Genomic DNA, 22,781 nt, shown 5'->3' with positions numbered 1-22,781 from the left:
TTTTAGGGAGATATTTGATGATCAGTATACATCTTTGTGCATATCAAATGTCTGCTTTATAGAAATTGGGAACTTCTATAAAAAGAAAAAAGAACCAATAAAACCTTTGTTAATATTTTGGGGTTTTTTCTCTCCTAGTTTTTTGTCACAGTGCTGCTTCTGTGATTTTATTTCCTAACAAGTGCTTTTAAGGTGACTTCAACATGTGTCTTTTCATTGAACCATTAATATTAGATAATGATTATTTGGCTCATTAAGCACTTAATTATTATTATAAACTGACCAAAATGCACTTTCTCTAAAAATTCTCTCTTGGATATTCTGATTTCAGCAGTTGTCACATTCTCAGTACAGCTTTGCTGATTCAGATTTCTCTGAGAACTACCCATATATGTGTAACTGGAAGGACTGTATTCAGAGCTGTCTTAGCTCATTTATTTCAGTTGATGCATCCTAATTTCTCAAGGAAATTTCTCTGTCTGTGTTTATATACCATTATTTTTCTGACAGGTTGCCTCTTATAGAAACATATTTTTTCAGGTAATTAAGTTAATCAGAAGTGATCACAGATCATTTTATATATTCAGTGACACTTTGCTAGAGCTTGGGGCCATCATTAAAAGGTGTTATCTTTAGGTTCTGTCAGCTCACAGGTCTGTGCCTACAGGGTTCTCCAGCAAGAAAACCATCCCTATTGCCCCCTTTTGAACACTTGCATCTACAGGCATGCTGTAGCTTTCTGAAGATAATTCTAACTTTGATTCAATTACAAAAAATTCTGGAAAAAGAGAACATTGGCATTTTAGAGGAGTCTCTGCATTTTTCAACTTTTATGAAAACTCTGAAATATTAAATACCTGGATCCTTCACAGCTAATTTTAGATTTGCTTTACCTGAAACTTTAAAATGTTGTCTCAAGGACAGGTCTACGATCTTCATTCTGAATTTTTTGTAAATGGTTTTTTAACTGAAATAAATATCTGAACTAATGTTAGTTGGTGGCAGCTTAATACCTAGCTAATGTGATTCGATCAAACTAAATTTTATAGTTTGTAATTTTTAGAAGCCCAGTGAGAAAATGTAATATATGCCTATTGAAGAACATTTAGAAAATGTAGAAATATTAGAAAGAGGAAAGAAAATAAACCTCACCGTATCCTGCAGTGACCCAAACGCAAACCGTCCATGTCGTTTACAAGGAATATAAGACTCAGGATTTTTAGAATCCTTTATTTTCTTGAATACTACCTAGTATAGAATTTCTTTTGATACAGTAAAATGATGAAAAATAAAACCTTTCAGACCATTAGTGATTCATTGCTTACTTTTTGAGCAGTTTCTCAAAAAGTAAGCAAAGTTTCTTGCCAAGGTGTAGGATATTTTGTTCTATAAGTCACTTCTTATTTATCGAAACAGGGTATTCTTTAATGTAGCCAACACTTTTTAATTTTTCCGGCTAATAACCTTCTCAGACATTTTTATTTATATCACCATTTCATACAGCACTGTAGATTCAAAGTCATGGTTCAGTCATGGATCTTCATGGCTGCTTACACAGATTTAACTCATGTTAAATCTGTTAATGACAGGGTCTACTAAATTGCTAGTCTTTATTATATGTGTAATTCACAAATGAAGTTTAAATAGAGTGAACATATTCCAAGATGCCGTGTCATGTCTCATGTTGGAATTTGAAGCATTCAAAGTTAAAATACAAATAGAATGTATAAATCCAAACATGGATATTTTGAGAGTAGTGGCAGAAATTAATGAGGTAAATAGCTCATGGACATCGTCTACAGAATAAACCAGAATTAGTCTTGGTTTTCAGGAAGAAAAGAAGTTGTTTACCTTAAGACCTATCAGAAGTCTGGTCTCAATCTTTCTACTGGTATTGTCTTTTTATTACAAATCATTGCCCTAGGTATTCTCCTCAAATAAATAAATGTGGGCTTTGGGGCAGGTGTTGAAATTTCATTTCCATACTCAGCACCTTTAGCTCTGGTCCGAAAACTATTAGGTATATATGTTAGATATATTATTGGAAAACAAAATCTGTCTTCTTGTCACACTTGATTTAGATCGCATCTTTCTTCAGCAACAACGTGGACTACTTCATTGCTTCTCTGAGCTACGGGCCTAAAGCAGCGAGTGACTTCATTAGTCCTCGTTCAGCTGAATGCATGCTGCAGTACAAGAAAAAAGCTGCTGCCTACATGAAGGCTCTGAGAAAGGTTTGTGAGCTGCTGTTGAATTTACAACAGAGGAAAATCAGGCATCATTCCAGAGAATGGCGAGAGTTTGCACAGTTCATATCGTTTAGATTTTACACAACTGGGGGCACGGGTGGTTGGTGGGTACTGGGGGAGGTCTTCGGGAAGGAGAAGGTGACAGAGACCCAAACCTCAATTAACATGTGATCTGTACATAGGCCATGTTGGACTCATGTCCCCAAGCGCCTGGTAGGAGTGTCTAGAATGAGGCAGCCAGGCAGCCAGTAAGTATCCAACTTCAGAAATCTCAGAGTTGTAGAAACAAAAAAATGGAAATACATGTATAATTCTTTCCCGAATATAAGAAAACAAGGTTATTGCAAAAAGAAATCAGAAGGCACCTGATGTGATGAACACTAGGTGTTTTATGCAACTGATAAATTATTGAACACTACACCTGAAACTACTGATGTGCTGTGTGTTGGCTAATTGAATGTAAATAAATAAATAAATAAAAGAAATCAGAAGATAAAGCAGTACATGAAGAAGAAAATTATAATTGCACCAAATCCCACCACCCAGAGGTAGCTACCATTAACTTTTATTAGAGTATATCTGTATCCAGAAAAACTGTAGTACATGTGTGCTGCACATGCACAAGGAAACACACGTCTATGTTATAAAAAGCAAAGTGTATCTGAATACATACAGTTTTACTTATTTATTTATTTAAAAAATTTTCTTTATTTGAGGAGAGAGAGAGAGTGCACGAGCAGGGGGCAGGGCCAGAGGGGGAAGGAGAGGGAGAAGCAGGCTCCCCGCTGAGCAGGGAGCATGATATGGGACTCGATCCCAGGACCCTGGGATCATGGCCTGAGCCAAAGGCAGACCCTTAACCAGTTGAGCCACCCGGCTGCCCCCATACGCTGTTTTAGAATCTGTTTTTTTCCTCATAGTGAATTGGAGATATAAAAATTGTGATTTTTATATATCAAATAATATATGTCTGTAAATATAAATTGTTATAGTATTTCATTCTGTAAATATGTTGTAATTTAATCAGTCCATTGCTTGTAGATATTTAGGTTGTGTTCTATTTTTCACTGTTACATGCAGAGCTACAGTAGATATACTTGGACCTGCAACTTTGTGCATTTGTTTTTTACCTTTTCCCCTTATTTTTAATTTTTTTAATTTTTTTTATTTTTTTTTTAAAGATTTCATTTATTTATTTGAGAGAGAGAATGAGATAGAGAGAGAGCATGAGAGGGGGGAGGGTCAGAGGGAGAAGCAGACTCCCTGCTGAGCAGGGAGCCCGATGCGGGGCTTGATCCCAGGACCCCGGGATCATGACCTGAGCCGAAGGCAGTCGCCCAACCAACCGAGCCACCCAGGCGCCCCCCCTTATTTTTTAAAACTTCTGGTTACACATAATGTATAATAAACACATTCTTATATTACATTACAGGTAAAGTACAGTCCTTAATTTCACTTTCTTTCCAGAGGTGACTATAGTAGTTAGTTTGATGTGTAACCTTCCAAAATCTTGGAGCATTTACATGCATCTATATAAACTTATAGACAATATACAATAAATAGAATTTTCTTTCTTTTTTTAACCTAAATGCATGTTTCATTGTGCCACATGATTTTTTCATTTAGAATATTTTAGGGGTGCTTGGCTGGCTCATTTGGAAGAGAATTCAACTTTTGATCTCTGGGTCATGAGTTTGAGCCCTACGTTGTGTGTAGAGATTACTAAAAAAAATAAACTTAAAAAAAATTAAAATGTTTTAGATGTATAGAATTGCTGAATCACTATGTTGTACACTTGAAACTAACATTGTCAGGTTATACTTTAAAAAAATGAAAAAAAATGTTTTAGAAATCTGTATCATTACATATGGTGGCTACTGTATTCCTTTTAAATACAGCATAGAATTCTATATTATGAATGTTCTGTGGCTCATTTACGTATTCCCTATTGGTGGGCATTTAGGTTCATTCCAGTTTGATAGATAATACTGTTATGATAATACTGCAGTGGATAACTTTGTAAATGCCTCAGGTACATGTATGGAATATTGAGTAGTAGAATGTTCTAGATCGTGTGGTTTGCACATTTTAGATTTTAATATTTATTGCAAATTGCCCTTAAGAGTAGCTGTACTGGGGCGCCTGGGTGGCTCAGTCGTTAAGCGTCTGCCTTCGGCTCAGGTCATGATCCCAGGGTCCTGGGATCGAGCCCCACATCGGGCTCCCTGCGCTGCGGGAAGCCTGCTTCTCCCTCTCCCACTCTCCCTGCTTGTGTTCCTTCTCTCGCTATCTCTCTCTGTCAAATAAATACATCTTTAAAAAAAATAAAAATAAAAATAAAAGAGTAGCTGTACTGTTTTACCCGTCTAGCACTGTATAAGGCTACCTATGTCCCTATATTTGTCTAATTAATTTAATTATATGTTTAAGATTAATTTCCCAAAATGGAATTGCGGTTCAAAGTGTGTGACTCTTTCAAATTTTGGCACATTTCTTCCAGATTGCACTTCAGAAGGTTACCTATTTATAGTTTACCAGCAGTAGAAGTATAAATTTAACCCATGAATTTAATATTTATCCATCTCAGAGACAAGAGGTTTCTTACTGTTATTTTAATTTGCAGTTCTTTGCTTATTGAAGTGGAACGTCCTTTCATAAAGTTATCGTTTGTATTCATTCTGTCAGTTCTCTGTTCACTGTTGACCTATTTTTAGATAGATGTTCCTAATTAGGGTTGAAAGAGCTGCCTATTATACTAAGAATTTTATTTTATTTTTTAGTTTTTTTATAATAAAAATGTTAATCCTGTGTCTGTGTTGGAAGTATTTTCCCCCCAGTTTGCTGTAGTATTTTTTTCAAAATAGAAGTTTTAATTTTTATATCATTAAACCAGTCTTTATGGTGGTGATTCTCAGCCAGGGGTACTTTTCAAGATTACAGAAATGTTCACCTACATTTTCTTCCATTATTTTCATGGTCTCAGTTTTTAAATTCAAGTCTTTAATCCGTCTTGGATTCATTCTGATGTAGGTGTGAAACAGGGAATCTAAGTAGTTATTTTTCTAAATTATTAACTGGTTGTCCTTATAGCATTTATCTGATAATCTGTCCTTTCTCCATTGACTTAAAGAAATGCACCATTTATCACATAGTACATTTTTTGTCTCTACATTTGTCTGTTTCTAGATCTTCTGTTGTCTTCCTTTGTCTGTTTTTTTGGTTTGTTTTGAAAAGTTTTATTGGGGATTTAATTGGCATACAAAAACTGCATATATTTGAAGTATACAATTTGATAGGTTTTGGCATATGTCTGCACCCTTGAAATCATGGTCAAGACAATGCCTTAGTAATCTTTTTTTTTTTTTAAGATTTTATTTATTTATTTATTTGACAGAGAGAGAGCACAAGGAGGGGGAGTGGCAGGCAGAGGCAGAGGGAGAAGCAGGCTCCCCGCAGAGCAGGGAACCGGATGTGGGACCCGATCCCAGGACCCCGGGATCATGTCCTGAGCTGAAGGCAGACGCTGAATCGACTGAGCCACCCAGGTGCCAGCCCCTTAGTAATCTTTACTCCTGCCTCTCTGCCCCCATCTCCTGACAATCTGCTTTTTTTTTTTTTTTTAAATTGAGATGTAAGTGACATATATTATATAGTTCCAGGTGTACAACATAGTTATTTAACATTTATATACATTATAAAGTGATCACCAAGATAGGTCTAGCTACCATTTGTCACCATACAAAGTTGTTACTTATTATTTATATTCCTTGCGTTGTGTGTTTGTATCCCTGTGTCTTATTTATTTTATAACTGAAAGTTTGTACCTTTTAATCCCCTGTCCCTATTTTGCCCATCCTCCCACTCCCCTTCCACCCGGCAACCATCTGATTGTTCTCTGTATCTGAGTCTGTTTCTGTTTTTTTTTTTTTTTATTTGTTTTGTTGTTTAGATTTCACATAGAAGTGAAATCATATGGTATTCGGTACAAGTCCCTATGGCTTTAGTTAGTGTAGATTATAACTGGAATGACAAGTCCCTCTTCATTATTTTTCTTTAAAAAAGTTCCTTGCTGGGGCGCCTGGGTGGCTCAGTTGTTAAGCGTCTGCCTTCGGCTCAGGTCATGATCCCAGGGTCCTGGGATCGAGCCCCACATCGGGCTCCCTGCTCAGCAGGGAGCCTGCTTCTCCCTCTCCCACTCCCCTTACTTGTGTTCCCTCTCTCGCTGTGTCTCTCTCTGTCAAATAAATAAATAAAATCTTTAAAAAAAAAAAAAGTTCCTTGTCTGGGACGCCTGGGGGTGCTCAGTCGGTTAAGCGGCTGCCTTCGGCCCGGGTCATGATCCCAGGATCCTGGGATCGAGTCCCACATCGGGCTCCTTGTTCAGCAGGGAGCCTGCTTCTCCCTCTCTCTCCCTCTGCTTGTGCTCTCTCTGTCAAATAAATAAAATCTAAAAAAAAAAAAATTCTTTGTCACATTAGTAAATGAAGTAGTGTATGTTGGTGTGTATCTGAATTTATTATTGAACCCCACTTAGGATTCTTATTTGTGTAGGTAGGATCAGAGAATGATATGATCTTTTTCTTGAATTCTTATGATGCTTTTTCCATAGCCCCTTGTGGAGTCTGTGCCTTACGAAGAAGCACTGGCAAACCGCCGGGTCCTTCTTAGCTCTACGGAAAGTCGAGAAGGCCTTGCCCAACAGGTATGGTGCCTGGCAAATCATGCTACTTGTTAAAAGAGCATAAATGTTAAATCCCCTGGAAAAGGCTTTTAACACAACAATTTAAAAGGTTATATAAGTAAACATGTAAAATTAGTGGTTTAACACATGCTAAAAAGCGCCATAAGCATAATTCACTGAAGAACGTTTGTTGATACTCTAAATGTCATCTTGATTCAGTTGGTGGTATAACTGCCACTAAAGTAATATCAACACACTTGGGACACGGTGATTCTTTTTTTCTCTAGGCACTAGATTTAGATGTCGGGAATAATAAGGCAAAAAAGGGCGAGGAGCTAGAGACTCCATTATTTTTATTTCTTAAATGATCAGGAAGGAAAGTTTCCAATATTCAGTTAGTTGGGCAGTTGAACTTGGGGGCTAGGTGGAGGTGGGAGGGACTAACTTTTCCAGAAGTTGGTGCCCGCTGACACTGGTTTAGCTTTTGTCAGAGACTTATTCCCTTCAACAGCAGGCTTGCTTTAAGTTTTGGAAGTATTTATCTTAAAAGACAGTGCAAATAAATTCACCCGAGACTTTATTTTGTCCATACTGGCACGTATCACTTATCTTTTTGACATTGATATGCTAGGATGTTGGAACTGAAAACTTAGTTCAGAGAGTAATTCCTGAAAAACAAAATTCCTGGGATAAACAATAAGATGGAGAACACTTTAAAAATTGATTTTCCATTTTCTTCTTATTTTATCAAGGAAAGTAAGGCTCCAAGAAAGTAAGCAGCTTTTACCCAACGTAGCTAGTAAGTGGGAAGAGCTGTCTGGCTTCAGAGCTGTCGCTTTTCCCACTCTGCTGTTGACCAGCTGCAGGCTAGTCTGATAAGCACTGGGCGTCACTTCCTGCCTCTCTGCAGTGAGGATAATATCTGCCTTTCAGGGTCGTGGAAGGATTAATTGAGCCAAGGGGAGGCAGTGTGATACAGTGAAAAGAATCAGTTGTGAGCCAGACAGATGGGGTCCCGATCCTTGCTTTGCCATTTGCTAGCTTAGCAGGTGGTTCAGCTGCTGGGAGCTTTAGTTCGGTTCTTTGAGAAATGAGAATTGAAGGACTGGGAGGCTTCAGTGGGTTAATGTCAGGAAAGTACCATGAACAGTGTCTGCTGCTTGGTAATTGCTCAGCCATGGTAGTTGGTAAAACATTTGGAACTCACTGCAAGCTTGCTTTTATTTTCATGTAATTGTCTCAAACTTTTATTTGTCCTGAGAATTAGTTTTTTAAACTTCTTATTGAATGGAGTATAACATACTTAAAAAAAAGTATACAAATACTTAATGTGTAGTTGACCCTTGAACAACATGGGGGCTAGGGCCATTGACACCCCCCCCCCCCCGTGCACTCAATAATCCATGTAGAACTCTTGACTCCCCAGAAACTTAACTACTGTTGACTGGAAGCCCCACTAAGGGCATAAATAGCTGATTAATAAATATTTTGTATATTATGTGTATTATATACCACATTCTTACAATAAAGTAAGCTAGGGAAAAGATGTTATTAACAAAATCATAAGGAAGAGAAAATACGTTAATAGTACTGTACTGTATGTATTGAAACAAATTCTTGTATAAGTGGATCCACGTAGTTCAAACCTGGGTTGTTCAAGGGTCACCTATATATATAGCCCAGTGAATTTTCACAAGTAAACATACTGATGTAACTAGCACCTTAGATAAATTTTTTAAAAAAGAACATTTCTTTATGTAAAGTATACCTTTAAAAAAAATTGCCAGAAGCCTTCCTTGTGCCCCTTTCCAGTTATTATTCTCCTTGCCTCCAAAGAGGTCATCATCCTGCACTCTAAGATTAGTGTAAAAATTCAGTAAATGGACTTTTCATTAAATGAGGTTATATAACATATATTCTTTCAGGTCTGGCTTCTTTTGTCCAACGTATTTGTAATACTCATCCGTGTTATATGTAATTGTGATCTGTCCATTTTCATTGTTGTTGAGTATTCTATTGTGTGAATAGGCAGTATTCTTTTTTATGGCCTAAGGAGTGTTTGGGTAGTTTCAGGTGTTTGGCTATCCTGGTGCTACTGTGAGCATCCTTACACATGTCTCTGGTAAATATGCACACTGTTCTGTCGGGGATACACCTGGAAGTAGAATTGCTGGGGCATAGGATAGGATGTCATCAGCTTTAAAGATCCAGCCAAACGGTTTTTTAAAGTGTTTGTCCCAAATTCCAGTCCTCCCAGCACTAGATGGTAGTTCCAAATGCTCCACAAACATGCCCACCTTTGTATTTTCTGTCTTTTTAGTTGTAATCATGCGGGCGGTTTTAAATTGCTTTTTCTTGATAGTGACATTGAATACCTTCTTTTTTTATGTTTTTAGTCTTGTTCAGTGTCTGTTCAGGTCTTTTTTTTTTTTTCTATTTTTCTACTGGGTTGTCCATCTTTTTCTTATAATTTGTAGAAGTTCTTTATATACTCTAGATATAGTCCTCTGTTGGATACATGCTTTGCAGATGCCTTCCATTTTGTGGCTTTCCTTTACACTCTCTTAATGATATCTTTTGATGAATAGAGATTCTTAATTTTACTCTCCACTCAGTTTCTGTTTGTGCTTTTTGTATCTTGTTCAGTATTTCCTTTTCCGTGTTTAACAATCAGGCTTTTTTGTTTTTACTTCTGGGAGGTAGTTGGGGGTGATGTTCTGTGAAGCCTTTCTTGAGCCACTAAGTTTTATCTGCATCATCCTCTAAGGTGCAGAACTCTATTGCTTTTCAAGGTTCAGCAGAGTTTGGAAAAGATCTCTAAACTGGAGCAGGAAAAAGAACATTGGATGTTGGAAGCACAGTTAGCCAAAATCAAGCTGGAGAAAGAAAACCAGCGAATTGCAGATAAGCTGAGGAGTACGAGCAGTGGACAGGTGCTCGGGCTGGCCCAGGAAAATGCCACCGGGGTGAATGCGGCGGGCCGGGAAGAAGCCTCAGCCAAGGCTGTGCTGGAGCCTGCTCACAGCACCAGTCTGGTAAGTGTCTTCTTTTGTAATGCCAGTTTTAAGGACTTAACCTAGTGTTTGGTGTGAACCATTGAAATTACATGTCAGTGTGGGCATCTGGTGGCTTAGTCAGTTAAACGTCTGACTCTTGATTTCGACTCAGGTCATGATCTCAGGGATGTGAGATCAAGCCCTGCGTTGGGCTCTGCGCTGGGCATGGAACCTGCTTATGATTCTCTCTCTCCCTTTCCCTCTGTCCCTTACCAGCCCTGCCTCTTAAATAAATAAATAAATAAATAACAGGTCAGTCAGTGTAAAACAGGTATAATCCACACATACCACAAAAAGCAAGTGGTAAGCAGGATGCCTCCTTCAAAAAGCTATTCCATTATATTTCCTTTGATTTTGCATGAGACTTCCCCATGGTGAGGACTGTATTCCTGGAAAAGGTCTACTAAGTCAAATTTAAGGTGATTTTGTTTTTCCATAGAAACATTTGTTTTTTGTTGTTGTTTTTTTTAAATTTTATTTTATTGTTATGTTAATTACTATACATTACATCATTAGTTTTTGATGTAGTGTTCCATGATTCATTGTTTGCATATAACACCCAGTGCTCCATTCAGTACATGCCCTCTTTAATACCCATCACCAGGCTAACCCATCCCCCCACCCCCCTCCCCTCTAGAACCCTCAGTTTGTTTCTCAGAGTCCATAGCCTCTCATGGTTCATCCCATAGAAACATTTGTAATATGGGTTATGTTTTTGAACAAGGGCTTGAATGTCTACCTTTTCATAGAAATGGCCACGTATACCATTTTAAACTAATTACCTGATTCCTAAACAGTATAAAGTTTCACAACATATATATAATACAGAAACCCATCAGGTTATCTTACAACCTTATATTTCTTTCGTTCTTTTTTTTTTAAGATTTTTTTTATTTATTTGACAGGGGGAGAGAGCACAAGCAGGGGGAGTAGGAGAGGGAGAAGCAGGCTCCCTGCTGAGTAGGGAACCTGATGCGGGGCTCGATCCCAGGATCCTGGGATCATGACCTAAGCCGAAGGCAGATGCTTAAGTGACTGAGCCACCCAGGCGCCCCAATATACAGATGTTTCTTAAACTTTTGCCCCCCAACTTTCTGTATGTTTGAAACTTTTCTTAATAAAATATGGGGAGAAAAAAAGAATTAAAATTTTTAGAAAAGCAAGAAAACATAAACTGAACTTCTCAGGGTTTTGACTTGCGTGGACACCATGCTCACAGGATGATCCTATAGTGACTCCCTGGTCCCAGGTCTGAGTCCCAGACGCGAGTCCTGCACGTTGCCTCTGGCTAGGGGAAGCGGACTGACTGCCTAGGGGCACATTCAACACACATAGCAGGATGTTGACATCTGTTCAGGTGTCTTTGGGTTTCCCTTCAGAGTCTGTCTCATTGATCGGGTCAGACCTTTCTCCCTCTGGTTGGATTTCTTCTTTCTCCCCCCTCTCTTTCTGCTTCCCTGTATCTGTTCCTTCCCTTGGCTTTCACTTGCGCTAGCAGTGGAGTTGCTTGGGTGGCCAGGGAGTAACTTGGACCAGACCAGACCAGGAAGAGTGCTCATACAACAGTGATGTAGTGATCGTGCTCCGGCCCTGGCGCTGCGGACCTTGGGCACGTTAACTCAGGCAGTCCTCTCACAGGTCCTACAATATTGTAGGTACTGTCATCTTTATTTTGTAGATGAGACTGGGGGACAGAGAGGTGAAATAACTCAGCTGAAGTCACACCCTTGGTAAGTGATGGAACTAGGATGGAATCCAAGGTATCTGGGGCCATACTCCCCTCCCCTCTTAACCGTGGCCTTGTGCTCTGATGATTGGTGTCAGAAAACACATCAGCTGACATAAAGTCATTTGTTTACTGCTTGCCTTCCTTGAAGTGCTGGGAGTTGGCAACATTGGTGTATTTGAGTCATTAATGTCACTTGCTGGAAGTTCAGGCCTGTCTTTATTTGAACATCTTCAATGGCAAGCATGGTTATTAGGTATGTAAGTGAGAAGGATTTCCAGGGACATGGGAAACCTTTAGTGCTGAGCACTGTTGGGCCATGAGTGATGATGATGTGATTTGTGTTTGGTGAGTTTGGAAGTCACTACTTTCAGTAGTCTGTCCAATTAGCATGTGTGTACATGGCCTTGATTTCTTCTGTTCACATCTCTTAAGGGTCTCTTTCCTCCCACCCACCTCATAAGGTGCTATCAAAGTAATTTTCCTAGAGTATATTACTGATTATGTACTCTCTTGTTTCTAGACTTCTGGTGGCTCCCTGTTATCTATAGAATATAATCCACTCACTTGTTTGGCATTCTCGGTCTGTGGGTACCTTTTCCAGACTACCTTTCTTGCCCTGTCTTCTACATCTCTTTGTACAAAGCCAAACTGAGCTCTTCGCTGATAACATTCTTTGCATTTTTGCTTCCCTGTCTTCGTTCAAGCTGTTTCTTTTGATATCTGTTCATCCATAACCCCTATCACCTGTATACTCACAAGCTTTTGCCTTCCAACTCCTCTTTCCTTCTCCTTGACTTTCTTGAATTCAGAATTCTACCCATGATTTCAGGTACAGCTGAGGTGCCACAGTTTCCGTGGACCCCAGTTTTGGGTGTTGTCTGTGATGGTCAGGATTAGAGAACCAAGACATGATTGGCCTCCTTTCCTTTTTCACAGTAGGTCTTTGTTGCTTTCAATCTAAGGGAGCACAGGCATGGGTAGACATCTGTGGAGTGCTGTGGGGTCACAGAGGAGGCCGCTGGAGGGCACAGGGAGGATGGCACAGAAGAGGTAACATGAATGGGTTTCAAAAGTGAACAGGAGTCCAAGGCAGCAGAAGAGTATTTCAGGCCAGGAGAAGGGTCTCACCATGTAACTCTTCTTCCATCCTGTACGTGGAGGATTCCTGCCAAAAACAGCCTGGAGACCATTGAGATAAAAAAGTGATGGTGTTTTCTGCCTTCCTTGATGTTTCTTCTTTTCAGCCTTTCTTTTATCCTCCTGTCCCCACCTGCCCTTAGTGAACTTATTGAACTAAGTACGCAGCTCTGTGTGTCCTTCCTTTCGGGTGTCCGGAGCAAGTCTGTGCCCATTTTAAAATTAACTGACTAATGAAGCTCATCTTACAAGCCCTCAGAAGATTAGTTTGGTTCAAGCACCTTGGGACTGAAAAAGTTACATCATATAGAAATACTGTTTCTAACCCTATGGCACTTCAATAGTTGAATGCATAGTGTTTGTCATTAAAATACCTAATAGTGTAATTTGAGCTTTTAGCCACCTGCCGATTTATCGTAATAAAAGATGGCAGTAACCCCAGGAAAGGAAAAGCACAGAATAATACAAATTTCTGGTTCTTGCTGGAATTAAAAAGCACTCGTAGAGTACATGTACACTGTAGATAATTAAAAACTACAGAAGTGTAAGAGAAGAGAAAAGTTGACAAGCTCCTGAATACCCAAGCAACTACCATTAACATTTTCCTGCAGAATTTCACACATGGTTGATATTGTGCTATATAAAATTTTCAAACCTTTTAGGGTAATGTGAATACACAAACATTTATCATATTATCAGAAATCTGTGTAAGCTTAGTTGTTGATTGCATAGTATTCTACATAAAATATACCTTAGTTTGCCTGTAAGTGGACATTGGTTATAATTTTTACTATTTTAAATACCATCTCCTTTTATGCATAAGGTTTTTTTCTGCATCTTAGATGATGTCTTTGGGATGTAAATCTCAGGGTTAGAGTTTACTAGGTCAAAAGGCGTGAATGTTTTAGAGTTTCTTGACCTTTTAATGCCAAATTGTTTTCTAAAAAGGCTGTATCAGTTTACACTCCCATTAGCATCATATGAGAAAATGTTGAAATTATGTACGTTAAGTTTTCCTTCCATTTATATAATACCTTTTCTTTGTGGGTCTGTGTGCTGTAACACATTCTCAGATTGTAACCTGGGAGTCAGGGGATAAGGGTGGGGAGGCAGAATATAGATGCACACTCAAGAGTTTCTTTTGCCAAATGTAGTCTAGTCGTATTTAAATATATAAAATTAAATGGTTGGCGTGTTACCACAGACAGTTTTTAACTAAAAGAGAAAGACTAATTGCTACTTCTGCTTCAGTGAGTAGAAAATTATGGTTCTTTTTAAAAAAAAAGTCTTATAAATGATCCTTTTTACAGCTAGGTGGGCATGACATTCATTAGCATACACTCAGTTGATATACGGTTCACTGTTAAGAGTAATACTCTTGAGGAGATGATTTAGAATCTGTGAAAACTGTTTATTGGGTGTCATCTGTGAGAGTATCAGAATCCACTGAAACTGAGTTTCTGCGTTTCCTTAGGTTATTATGCCCAAGTACATGCCTTTCCACCTTGGACAGTAACCTGAAATCATTATTCATGACTCTCTGTTTTTGAAATCTTAATCCACAAAAGCAAGCTTTAAACAACTTGGCAGTACATTTTCTTTTTCATTAATTTAAATCTGAAGTGTGAATACTTACTAATGTCATAACATTGTATCAAAGCATATATTTCTTCTTTCTCCTTTTGAACTTTCAATAGAGTGTTATTTGTGTTTTCTGTTTGGAATGTTCAGTTGTTATGGTCACCATAAAACTGTCTTTACCCCTCCTTGTCTACTGCTTTGGAAATAGGCATAGAAATGACAAGATGAGTCAAAGCTGTTCTTCCTTTCTCTTCCCAGGCAGTTTTTGGGTTTCAGTGAAAAGAACTACAGCATTTTGATAGGAAATAGTGATCGTTATCCATTACTGCCTCATGACGGAAGTGGGGAACGCAGTTAGCTCTCTGTAGGTACAGCTTCCTGGTAGGTAGAAGACCAGACAGGTGATCTTCTAGGTCTGCACTCATGCACTTAAACACAGTGTGAACTGAGAAGAGAAAGTATTACAAGTGTTGCAGCTATTGTGTTGGAAGTGAAAACAGTCTGTTCTAAAGCTTTTTTTCCTCTTATGTTCTAGATTGGGATTTTAACCAGGACATCTGACAACGAGGTAATGTGTGCTTGGCGTCACGTTTGTTTGTAAATATTTGGCTGTGTGTTTATTCACAAAGTCCTGCAGAAGTCAGCCTTGTGAAATGGTTTTCTGACGTTTCTAGCAAATGCGGAGCCAGTGTTTTTCTCCTCCATCCGTGGATCCATGTTGCTTTTCTTTCTGGTTCTACTTTAACTGTCACCAACAAATTATAGCCTGTTTTTGTAATCGCCTCGTTGAATGACTTGGCTTGGCAGTTTGACAAGGTGTGGTGGGAGCCTGGCCAGCAGCTTGGCTGGCATCCTGCGTGAGGCTGGAGGCATCAGCCCTCCCAGTGGGCAGGCTGGGGAACAGGGCTTCTCAGGGCCTTGACCAACAGTGTGCTTGTGAGTTCTTCCCACCCCTCAAGTGAGCGAACCCAGGTCAGATTTGGCTTTTGAGTTTGGAAGTATTATAAAATGTAACTTTATAAATAACCACTCAAGGAACATTGAAGTTCTTCAGCTTTCTACTCAGTGTGACAAGCTGGTAAACACAGTTCCAGTAGGTTGGTAAACTCTTTGATTTCCTTATTAGCCTTTTACTTTAGGTAATCTTGAACTTCTATGTATGTTTTTAAATTAAACTCTATAGCATACCATTGCTAGAGTAACTAGAAGAAACACTGGTCTGGGACAAGGGCTGTAAACTGTTCATTATAGAAATAGTGTAATTGGTTAGTGTGTTTAAGAGTATTAGAACTGTCTTAAGATAATTTGGGGGAAAAAAAAGAATGTTTGGCTTTTAGGGGTTCTAGTAAATGCTCCCTGTCCTGTGCCTTCTCCGACTGAGAGGAGGATGCAGGTGTCCGACGGATGGGGATTTTGAAGGCCAGGTTTGTGGCTTGTCAAAGCGGATGGAGGGACATGGCCCCAAAGGTCGTGGGCCTCCCAGTACTTCACTTCTGCTCTGTTCTTTTGAAGCCACAACCTTGTTCTGACATAGGCAGGATGCTGAATAAGAGAAATGTGGAATATACATTTACCTGGTTTGTCTGAAGTTTCTTCGAGGGGTAGGGAAGCTATGATTCCCCATCAGATTTCACATGAAAATGTACAAAATGTTGTCTTTTTTCCTTCTTCTTCTAGAGTGATGGTCATCTTTTCTAGAACTGCTTCATTTCACTGGCATTTATTTACTTAGTTCTGTGTGCTCTGTTTAGCTTCCAGATGTGGAATCTCGTGAAGACTTAATTAAAAATCACTACATGGCCAGGATAGTGGAGCTGACTTCTCAACTACAGCTGGCGGACAGTAAGTCAGTGCACTTTTATGCTGAGGTGAGTGGAGAGGGAATTCGGTTTGGTGGCTTTTCCCAATCCGGGCAGGAAGTAGGTCACCATCCAGGTCCCCCGCTGTTCACTGGAAGAGAGATGTCTGTGGTCTGTGCATCCATGTGAATTTGGTTGGAGTTCATATTGATTGGCCTATATCCAATCAAAAATCTTCATTTCACCAAATATAGGACTGATTTGTCATTTCCAGGTTACCGAAAGATAGTTGAGAGACTTCTAGGTCGCCTTTCCTATGGTCACATCACAGATGTTCGAGTGATTACTTGTTTTAGAGAATTACAGGCAGGTAGACATTCACAAGTCAAGGAATTTTCATGCAAAGAAATTAAAAAGCAAAATATGCCTGGTTCTTCTTCTTCTTTTTTTAATACTCTTTAATTTCTAAGTGACAAGTTGTAGAAATGAGGCCCTATAAATGATGAAATGAAAAATGTTAAATGTTTTAAGCCTTTGTTATATAATCTTACTTTTTGTTACATTTTCTTCTTCCCTAACCAAATAATTCATTTTCTTAGGAGAATTAGAAAAACACTATGCAAGATACTCAGTAAAATCATACACAGTTCATTAATTACAAGGGAGAAAATGAAGGAAGAAAGTACAGAAATCAGAGTACAAGACAAATGATAAGATAGAATGGCTGTCGCTCAACATATAAGAATACCTGTAAGGTATCTGATTTAAAACTTTCAAAGGTCAGTTACAGATGGCAGACGGAGAATTATGATGCTTTAAGTTGTTAAAGAACTTGAGAAAGAAAAGACAGCACCCTTTATTGGGACTGCGTGATTTTTCTCCTGTACTGTGGACTTGGAGAGGTTGATGGGAGGCCGGTTGCTCAAAGTGGAGAGGGGCTTTGCTGCTTCTTCCCTACTGAAATAAATGATGTCTCTAGCTCCGTGTTGCTCACCAGCCGCCATTACCTCCCTCTTTGGTAACAGCTGGTTGCGCTGTAGAAAATCCTCCAGTGTGACCTCAGGGCTGAGCTTCTGAGCCTGGGAATCCTGTCCTTGTCTGGGCCCCTAACTGCCTTCTGAGGTATCGTCTCAGGCTTGATTGCCATCGCCCTGAAGACCCATACCTTGCAAAACTCTCTCCCTCTGTTTCAGGTGTGGTGCTGAGCACATAGTAGATGTTTGGTTAATAGATGGTGGTTGATTTGACTGGCAGAACTTTCCTGAAATTCTCTTGTGAGGAATGAAATGAGTAGCTGGGGAATATCTGAGGCTCTTTTATTTCCAAGAGATTTGCTTGTCTTGGTAAATGTCTTCAGCACAATGTGCTACAAGAATTTCTACATTGTCCTAGTTTTTCCTTGTTTATAAACAGGAAGTGGTGACCCCCTCCATATGACTTTACTGGAATGGTTAGTCTGAGTGTCTGATGTCGACACAGATTCAGATGTGTCTCGACAGATCCTCCTTGTCAAAGTCGCCTGGCCTTATCAGAAAGTGTAGCAAGCCTTTTAATGGCACACCGTCTTTGAATAGTGAGAGACAGAATTTTTCTTTCTTCTTCTCGATCAGCTCTGTCTCTGGGTAGCCTAGCTTTGGTAGAACTCCAAAGAAAGCACTGGGATCTTTGCATTCCTGCACTCACTTCACTTTGCATTCCTGCACTCACTACAGAGCCTAATCTGTAGCCTGGGGCTGTGAAGCTTTTATTGTTCTGTAACGTGGTCTCTAATAGAGGACTTAAAACACAAGAAAAGTGCCTTAGGATTCATCTTGCATGGTCAGATGCCATTGATAACTTTTGAAATAACCACTTCTGTTCTCTTCCAGTGTGAGTATAAATGAATCCTGGGTAAATGTATAAAAACTTCTTAAGGGGTGTGCCTGGCTGGCTCAGTCAGTATTATGTGCCGCTCTTGATCTTGGGGTTGTGAGTTCAAGCCCCACGTTGGATGTAGAGATTACTTAAAAATTAAATCTTAAAAAAAAAAAACAACAGAAAAACTTCTTAAGTTGTTTGTAACTACTGGTCATCAGGCTAGAGCTAGGAGAAACCTTGACGAACTTGGGTTGGTAGATTTTTTTCCTTATTAAAGTGGTGTGAGGGGGACCACATCTTATGTGTACTCCAGTGTGTGGTACAGGCCTGAAGTGAATTTGGTTTGGGGAAATGCCCTCTGAGGTCATGGGATGTTTTCTGATTTAACAGTGCCGAGCGCTCTCGAAGAGACTGGCCTTGGCTGAAAAGTCTAAAGAGGCATTGACAGAAGAAATGAAAGTAGCGGGTCAGAGCATCGGCAGACTTCAGGTGGGTTCAGAAGTGCTCCCTGCACGGGGTTCATATGGTTTTCTCTGGAAGTTCTGGGGCGGCAGGGTCAGCATTTCCTTTCCAAAGTAGTGGCGTTCGCCCGCTAGACATACATTTTTCCAACCAGTTTATTTCTAACTCATTTTAAAGTAATATCTTACTTATGTCAGGCAAAAAGTCGTATATGGCTTGTTTCTCTGACTTGATTTTACTTTCAAGAGCTTTGTAGTCAGCATTTCCTTAAATGATACTTACCCCCCCCCCCCCCCCCCCCCCCCCCCCCGCTAATCCCTGTCATGGTGGGCTGGACGCTTGTTCTGTTCACATGACTCTGTTCCTTCTCTTTACTGTTTCATAAAACTGGCCTAAACTGAAAGCTAGGGCAGCAAAATAATCTTCCTTACTCACTGCTTTGTTTTGAAGCCTTGTTTCCAGAAAGCCTCTATTAAATATAAACATGATACAGGTGGAGAAAAAATACATTAGCACAGTAACACCTGCTTCCTCCTAGTTTCAGATTAGTTTATCAGATTAGCTAGGAGCACAGGATTAGATTTTAAGGGGCTGGAGAGAGCAGAGAGATGGGAAGCCAGACAAAGGTGCTTCTCCCAGGGAGGGTCCTGCCCTGAGGGCTGAGGGCCTTGAGCCAGTAGGTACTGGGCTGGTGGGAATGTGCCAGAGACAGACTTGCCCACCTCACCAAAGGCTCTGGAAAACCCGAAGGGATTTGGAAAGATAATGTAGCCCTTTTGTTTTTTTGTGACAGTTTTATACCTGATGTAGGACAGTCTTTTTACAAAGAGATTCAGAACATATTTTGCAGGCTGAAAAGAAAACCTTCCCCCCCATTTGTTTTAATTTTGTGCTCTTATTAGGCCTGTGGCTTGTCCTTCATGTTAATTGATCAGATAGGCCATCTTGATAGGTTGCTTTTCCCAAATTCCTTCTATAAATTAAAAAAGCTTTGGAGTGGTGTGACTAGTGGGGTTTTGATTTTTCTTTTTTTCCCTCTGTTCCTTTGCCATTTAGGATGAGCTGACAACTACCAAGAGGAGTTATGAGGATCAGTTAAGTATGATGAGTGACCACCTATGCAGCATGAACGAGACATTATCTAAACAGAGAGAAGAGATTGACACACTGAAGATGTCCAGTAAGGTAGGGGAGGAGAAGGAGGGAGTCTCTCTGCAATATAATATTTAATATGTAACGTATTTAATATAAGGTATTTCATTGCTGTGCATTTCAGGAGCAAAGGTTAAGAGATTTAAAGTGTTTTTTAAATGATTTTTCTTCATATCATTTGTCCTGTTATCCAAAAGTAAAATTCAGTTTCTTTGAGTTATAAGTTGAGAGAAGGTCTGACCTTTAAGGCTTAATACTATGTCCTTTGATTTTTGGCACTTTTGGCATTTCTGCTACTGTTTCGTCATTTAGGGGGACTTTTAGGGAGGTTATGATGGCTATTCTTTTTTTTATATATAGGAGTCTAAAATGGTGCTGTTGAAGAATCACCTTCTTTAGCAGATTTATTTTCATACACATCCATATAACCTAGGAACATCTTATCCTTTTCCAGAAATTTCTTTTGATTTCATTTCCCATAAAGCCACTGCTTGTCTAGGCTGGGGTCAGTAGATATTGGTAGTACCTGTATGTGGAAGTGCATATCTGCATATCCCATGTCTGTTGTTGTAACATAATAGATATGCTCTTTTACTGGGAAAGGTAGGCTTCAGGAAGCCAGGAACTTGGTTTCATGCATCATCTCAGATGCTTTGCACATTTTGTAACTCAGACAGTATGTACCACTGCCAGGGGGGATTTACCGTCTCTAACCTATGCTCTTGGAAATCTGCTGTTGCCTGTCATTGACCTAGCAGCCATGTATTGAGTTCCTTCTATGTGCTGGCACTGGAGAGGAAATAGAGATGAACACACTATGGCTTGATTTTAGCATTGGCTAGTGGTGGTGAGGGCAGCATTCTGCTCAGTTGGTGTCTCCTTGGAAGATCTGTCCCGTGAGTGCATTCGAACCCGCATTATGTAATATTGTTTTCCCGTGTAGTTTCAGGTTATTGATCTGCCTCTGGCTACTTTGGAGAGAGAGCAGGAGAGCATCTGTGATACTTTCCTGGGGCATCTTGTAATGATTGTAGCCAGACAGTGTGGTTTTGATTATGGTTCTTCAGTTACTTGTGCTTCAGGAAACGAGCTTGGAGGTGATGAGTGAGGGGGTCGGTCCTCTTGAGTCTTGCCTCCTGGAACTCCTTTGGCCTTTTTCTTGATGTCCCAGCAGGACAACAGCTAGTTCACAGGTTATGTTCCTCGTCATGGTAGAAAGCACGTACATTAGTTTGAATATTAGGAAAAAGCCTGGTTTAATGCCTGACATTTGGAAAGAAGTAGCAATGATTTTAGGGAAGCTTTTCTGATTCTAGAGCTGCAGAAGGCTTTTTTTTTTTTTTTTTAAAGATTTTATTTATTTGACAGAGAGAGACACAGCAAGAGAGGGAACACAAGCAGGGGGAGTGGGAGAGGGAGAAGCGGGCTTCCCGCTGAGCCGAGAGCCCGATGCAGGGCTCGATCCCAGGACGCTGAGATCATGACCTGAGCCGAAGGCAAATGCTTAACGACTGAGCCACCCAGGCGCCCCTCTGTTAACCTTTTTATGATCATTCCATGATCCCTATATTTTGCGCCCTCCCCTGTCCAGTTTGTTAGTAATTTAGGTTGTTGGAGCATCATCTTATGGTGGAGTTGACATGGTCTCTGTTGGATGCCAAGTAAACATCTTGGAACTATTTGTTGGCTATCATCTTGTTATTAATGCTTGTGTTCTGCAAGCATTAACCACACACATGACAAAAATGTATTTGTACCTAACAGTTAAGTATAGGAATCGAGTTACAATGTTTTCTTAAAAAGTGAACTTCTCCAGAAAGAAGGGAAGTTACATAAAACTGGAAAGTCCAAATCTCCATATGTGGGGGGACTGGGAATGAGTTAAGACATCTGCCCTTAGCTCATTTTCAGCCAGTATCTGAGCTTCCTTTTTCAGATCACTGCCATTGGGGTGTTACTTGGCACATATTCAAAATTAGTATCTATTAAGACCTCTTTCGAAGGTATTTGTTAAGCAACAAAGAAACCTTGTGTAGGCTAAAAATTTTTATTCAGTGTCTGAAATCAATAAACTTCCCGTCTTTGGAACAAAATGAGTATTTGAGGTTTGATAAATCCCGGATAGCTTTGTTTTCTTCCTTTGTTGCTGATCCTCAGTCCTCAGGGGGATAGGGTCCATGGAAATAAGAGAGTGGGGGAGTTAAAAGTAACAAACTGCTTTTTGATTAAAAGTTAGCGACGCTTAGCGACGCAAGGTTATCAGCAGTTCTCCCTCTTGGAAGCTAAAATTTTCCAAATAGAAGTATGGCCTTCCAGACACCTTGGGCTATAAACTAGGAGTTATTTTTCTAGATGTTTGTGTTCTTATTGTTGATATTTTTCTTTGCACAGGGAAATTCTAAAAAGAACAAGAGTCGATAGTTTACACATAGATGGTTGGCGACTTCTTTCCAAAGCTGCTACTGTTGCACGGAGCTACAGGACCCAGACCCCTCGTCCAGTGTCCAGTGCTGGCCGCCTTCAGGAAGCTGGGGTGTTGTCGGACTTAGTAAACTAGTCAGTGTTGTAAATGGCCTTGAAACATTTAAAATATATTTGTAACCAGTAAGGCAAATACAGAATTTAATGTTGACAGTAAAATGGAGAACAATACATGTACCATGGATATTGTAGGTTTCCTTACGCTGTTTTTACTGTGCACTTTTTAAAATTAGGTTTTAATTTCAGTATGTAAGAACAACAGATATTTTGTATATTTTCAAACTCAATTATATGGTAATCGATTTGGTATCTATGAAATAGATCTATGTTTCTGGATAAAATGCTTAAATTGTCCAACTGTCATGACTTCTTGCTATAATTGGAAGCAGTCTCCAGATTCTTTTTGAAGACTTACTCATATTTTCTCTCTTTCTCTCTCTCTCTCTCTCTCTCTCTCTCTCAGAGGGGGTGGGTCTTGCAGACTTAACTTCAGATCTTGTGGGTTTATTATCATTGTCTTCAGCTCTTCAGTACTTTCTCTGTGTTGGAATAATAGCTTAAGGAAATTGATGTCAATAAATTCATACTTCTATCAAA

The 22,781-nt window shown here is 39.6% G+C and overlaps 1 protein-coding gene across 5 annotated transcripts in view; it reads left to right on the top strand.

Annotated features, from left to right (window-relative positions):
- Window positions 1–22,781, top strand: part of PPP1R21 (protein phosphatase 1 regulatory subunit 21) — a 61,294-nt gene extending 38,513 nt beyond the window's left edge. For all 5 annotated transcript variants that reach the window (XM_078056600.1, XM_078056598.1, XM_078056602.1 and 2 more), the window contains 8 exons: window positions 2,082–2,234; window positions 6,859–6,951; window positions 9,723–9,965; window positions 14,969–15,001; window positions 16,185–16,301; window positions 18,480–18,578; window positions 19,608–19,736; window positions 22,095–22,781. In XM_078056600.1, coding sequence (XP_077912726.1) covers window positions 2,082–2,234; window positions 6,859–6,951; window positions 9,723–9,965; window positions 14,969–15,001; window positions 16,185–16,301; window positions 18,480–18,578; window positions 19,608–19,736; window positions 22,095–22,124 — 897 coding nt within the window. In that variant the 3' untranslated portion in view covers window positions 22,125–22,781. The remainder of the gene's footprint in view (window positions 1–2,081; window positions 2,235–6,858; window positions 6,952–9,722; window positions 9,966–14,968; window positions 15,002–16,184; window positions 16,302–18,479; window positions 18,579–19,607; window positions 19,737–22,094) is intronic.

This window comes from Halichoerus grypus, chromosome 10 (genome assembly GCF_964656455.1).
Source record: "Halichoerus grypus chromosome 10, mHalGry1.hap1.1, whole genome shotgun sequence".
NCBI classification, from domain to species: Eukaryota; Metazoa; Chordata; class Mammalia; order Carnivora; family Phocidae; genus Halichoerus; species Halichoerus grypus.
Note: the sequence above shows the minus strand (reverse complement) of the source record. Positions and strands in the feature narration are given on the sequence as shown.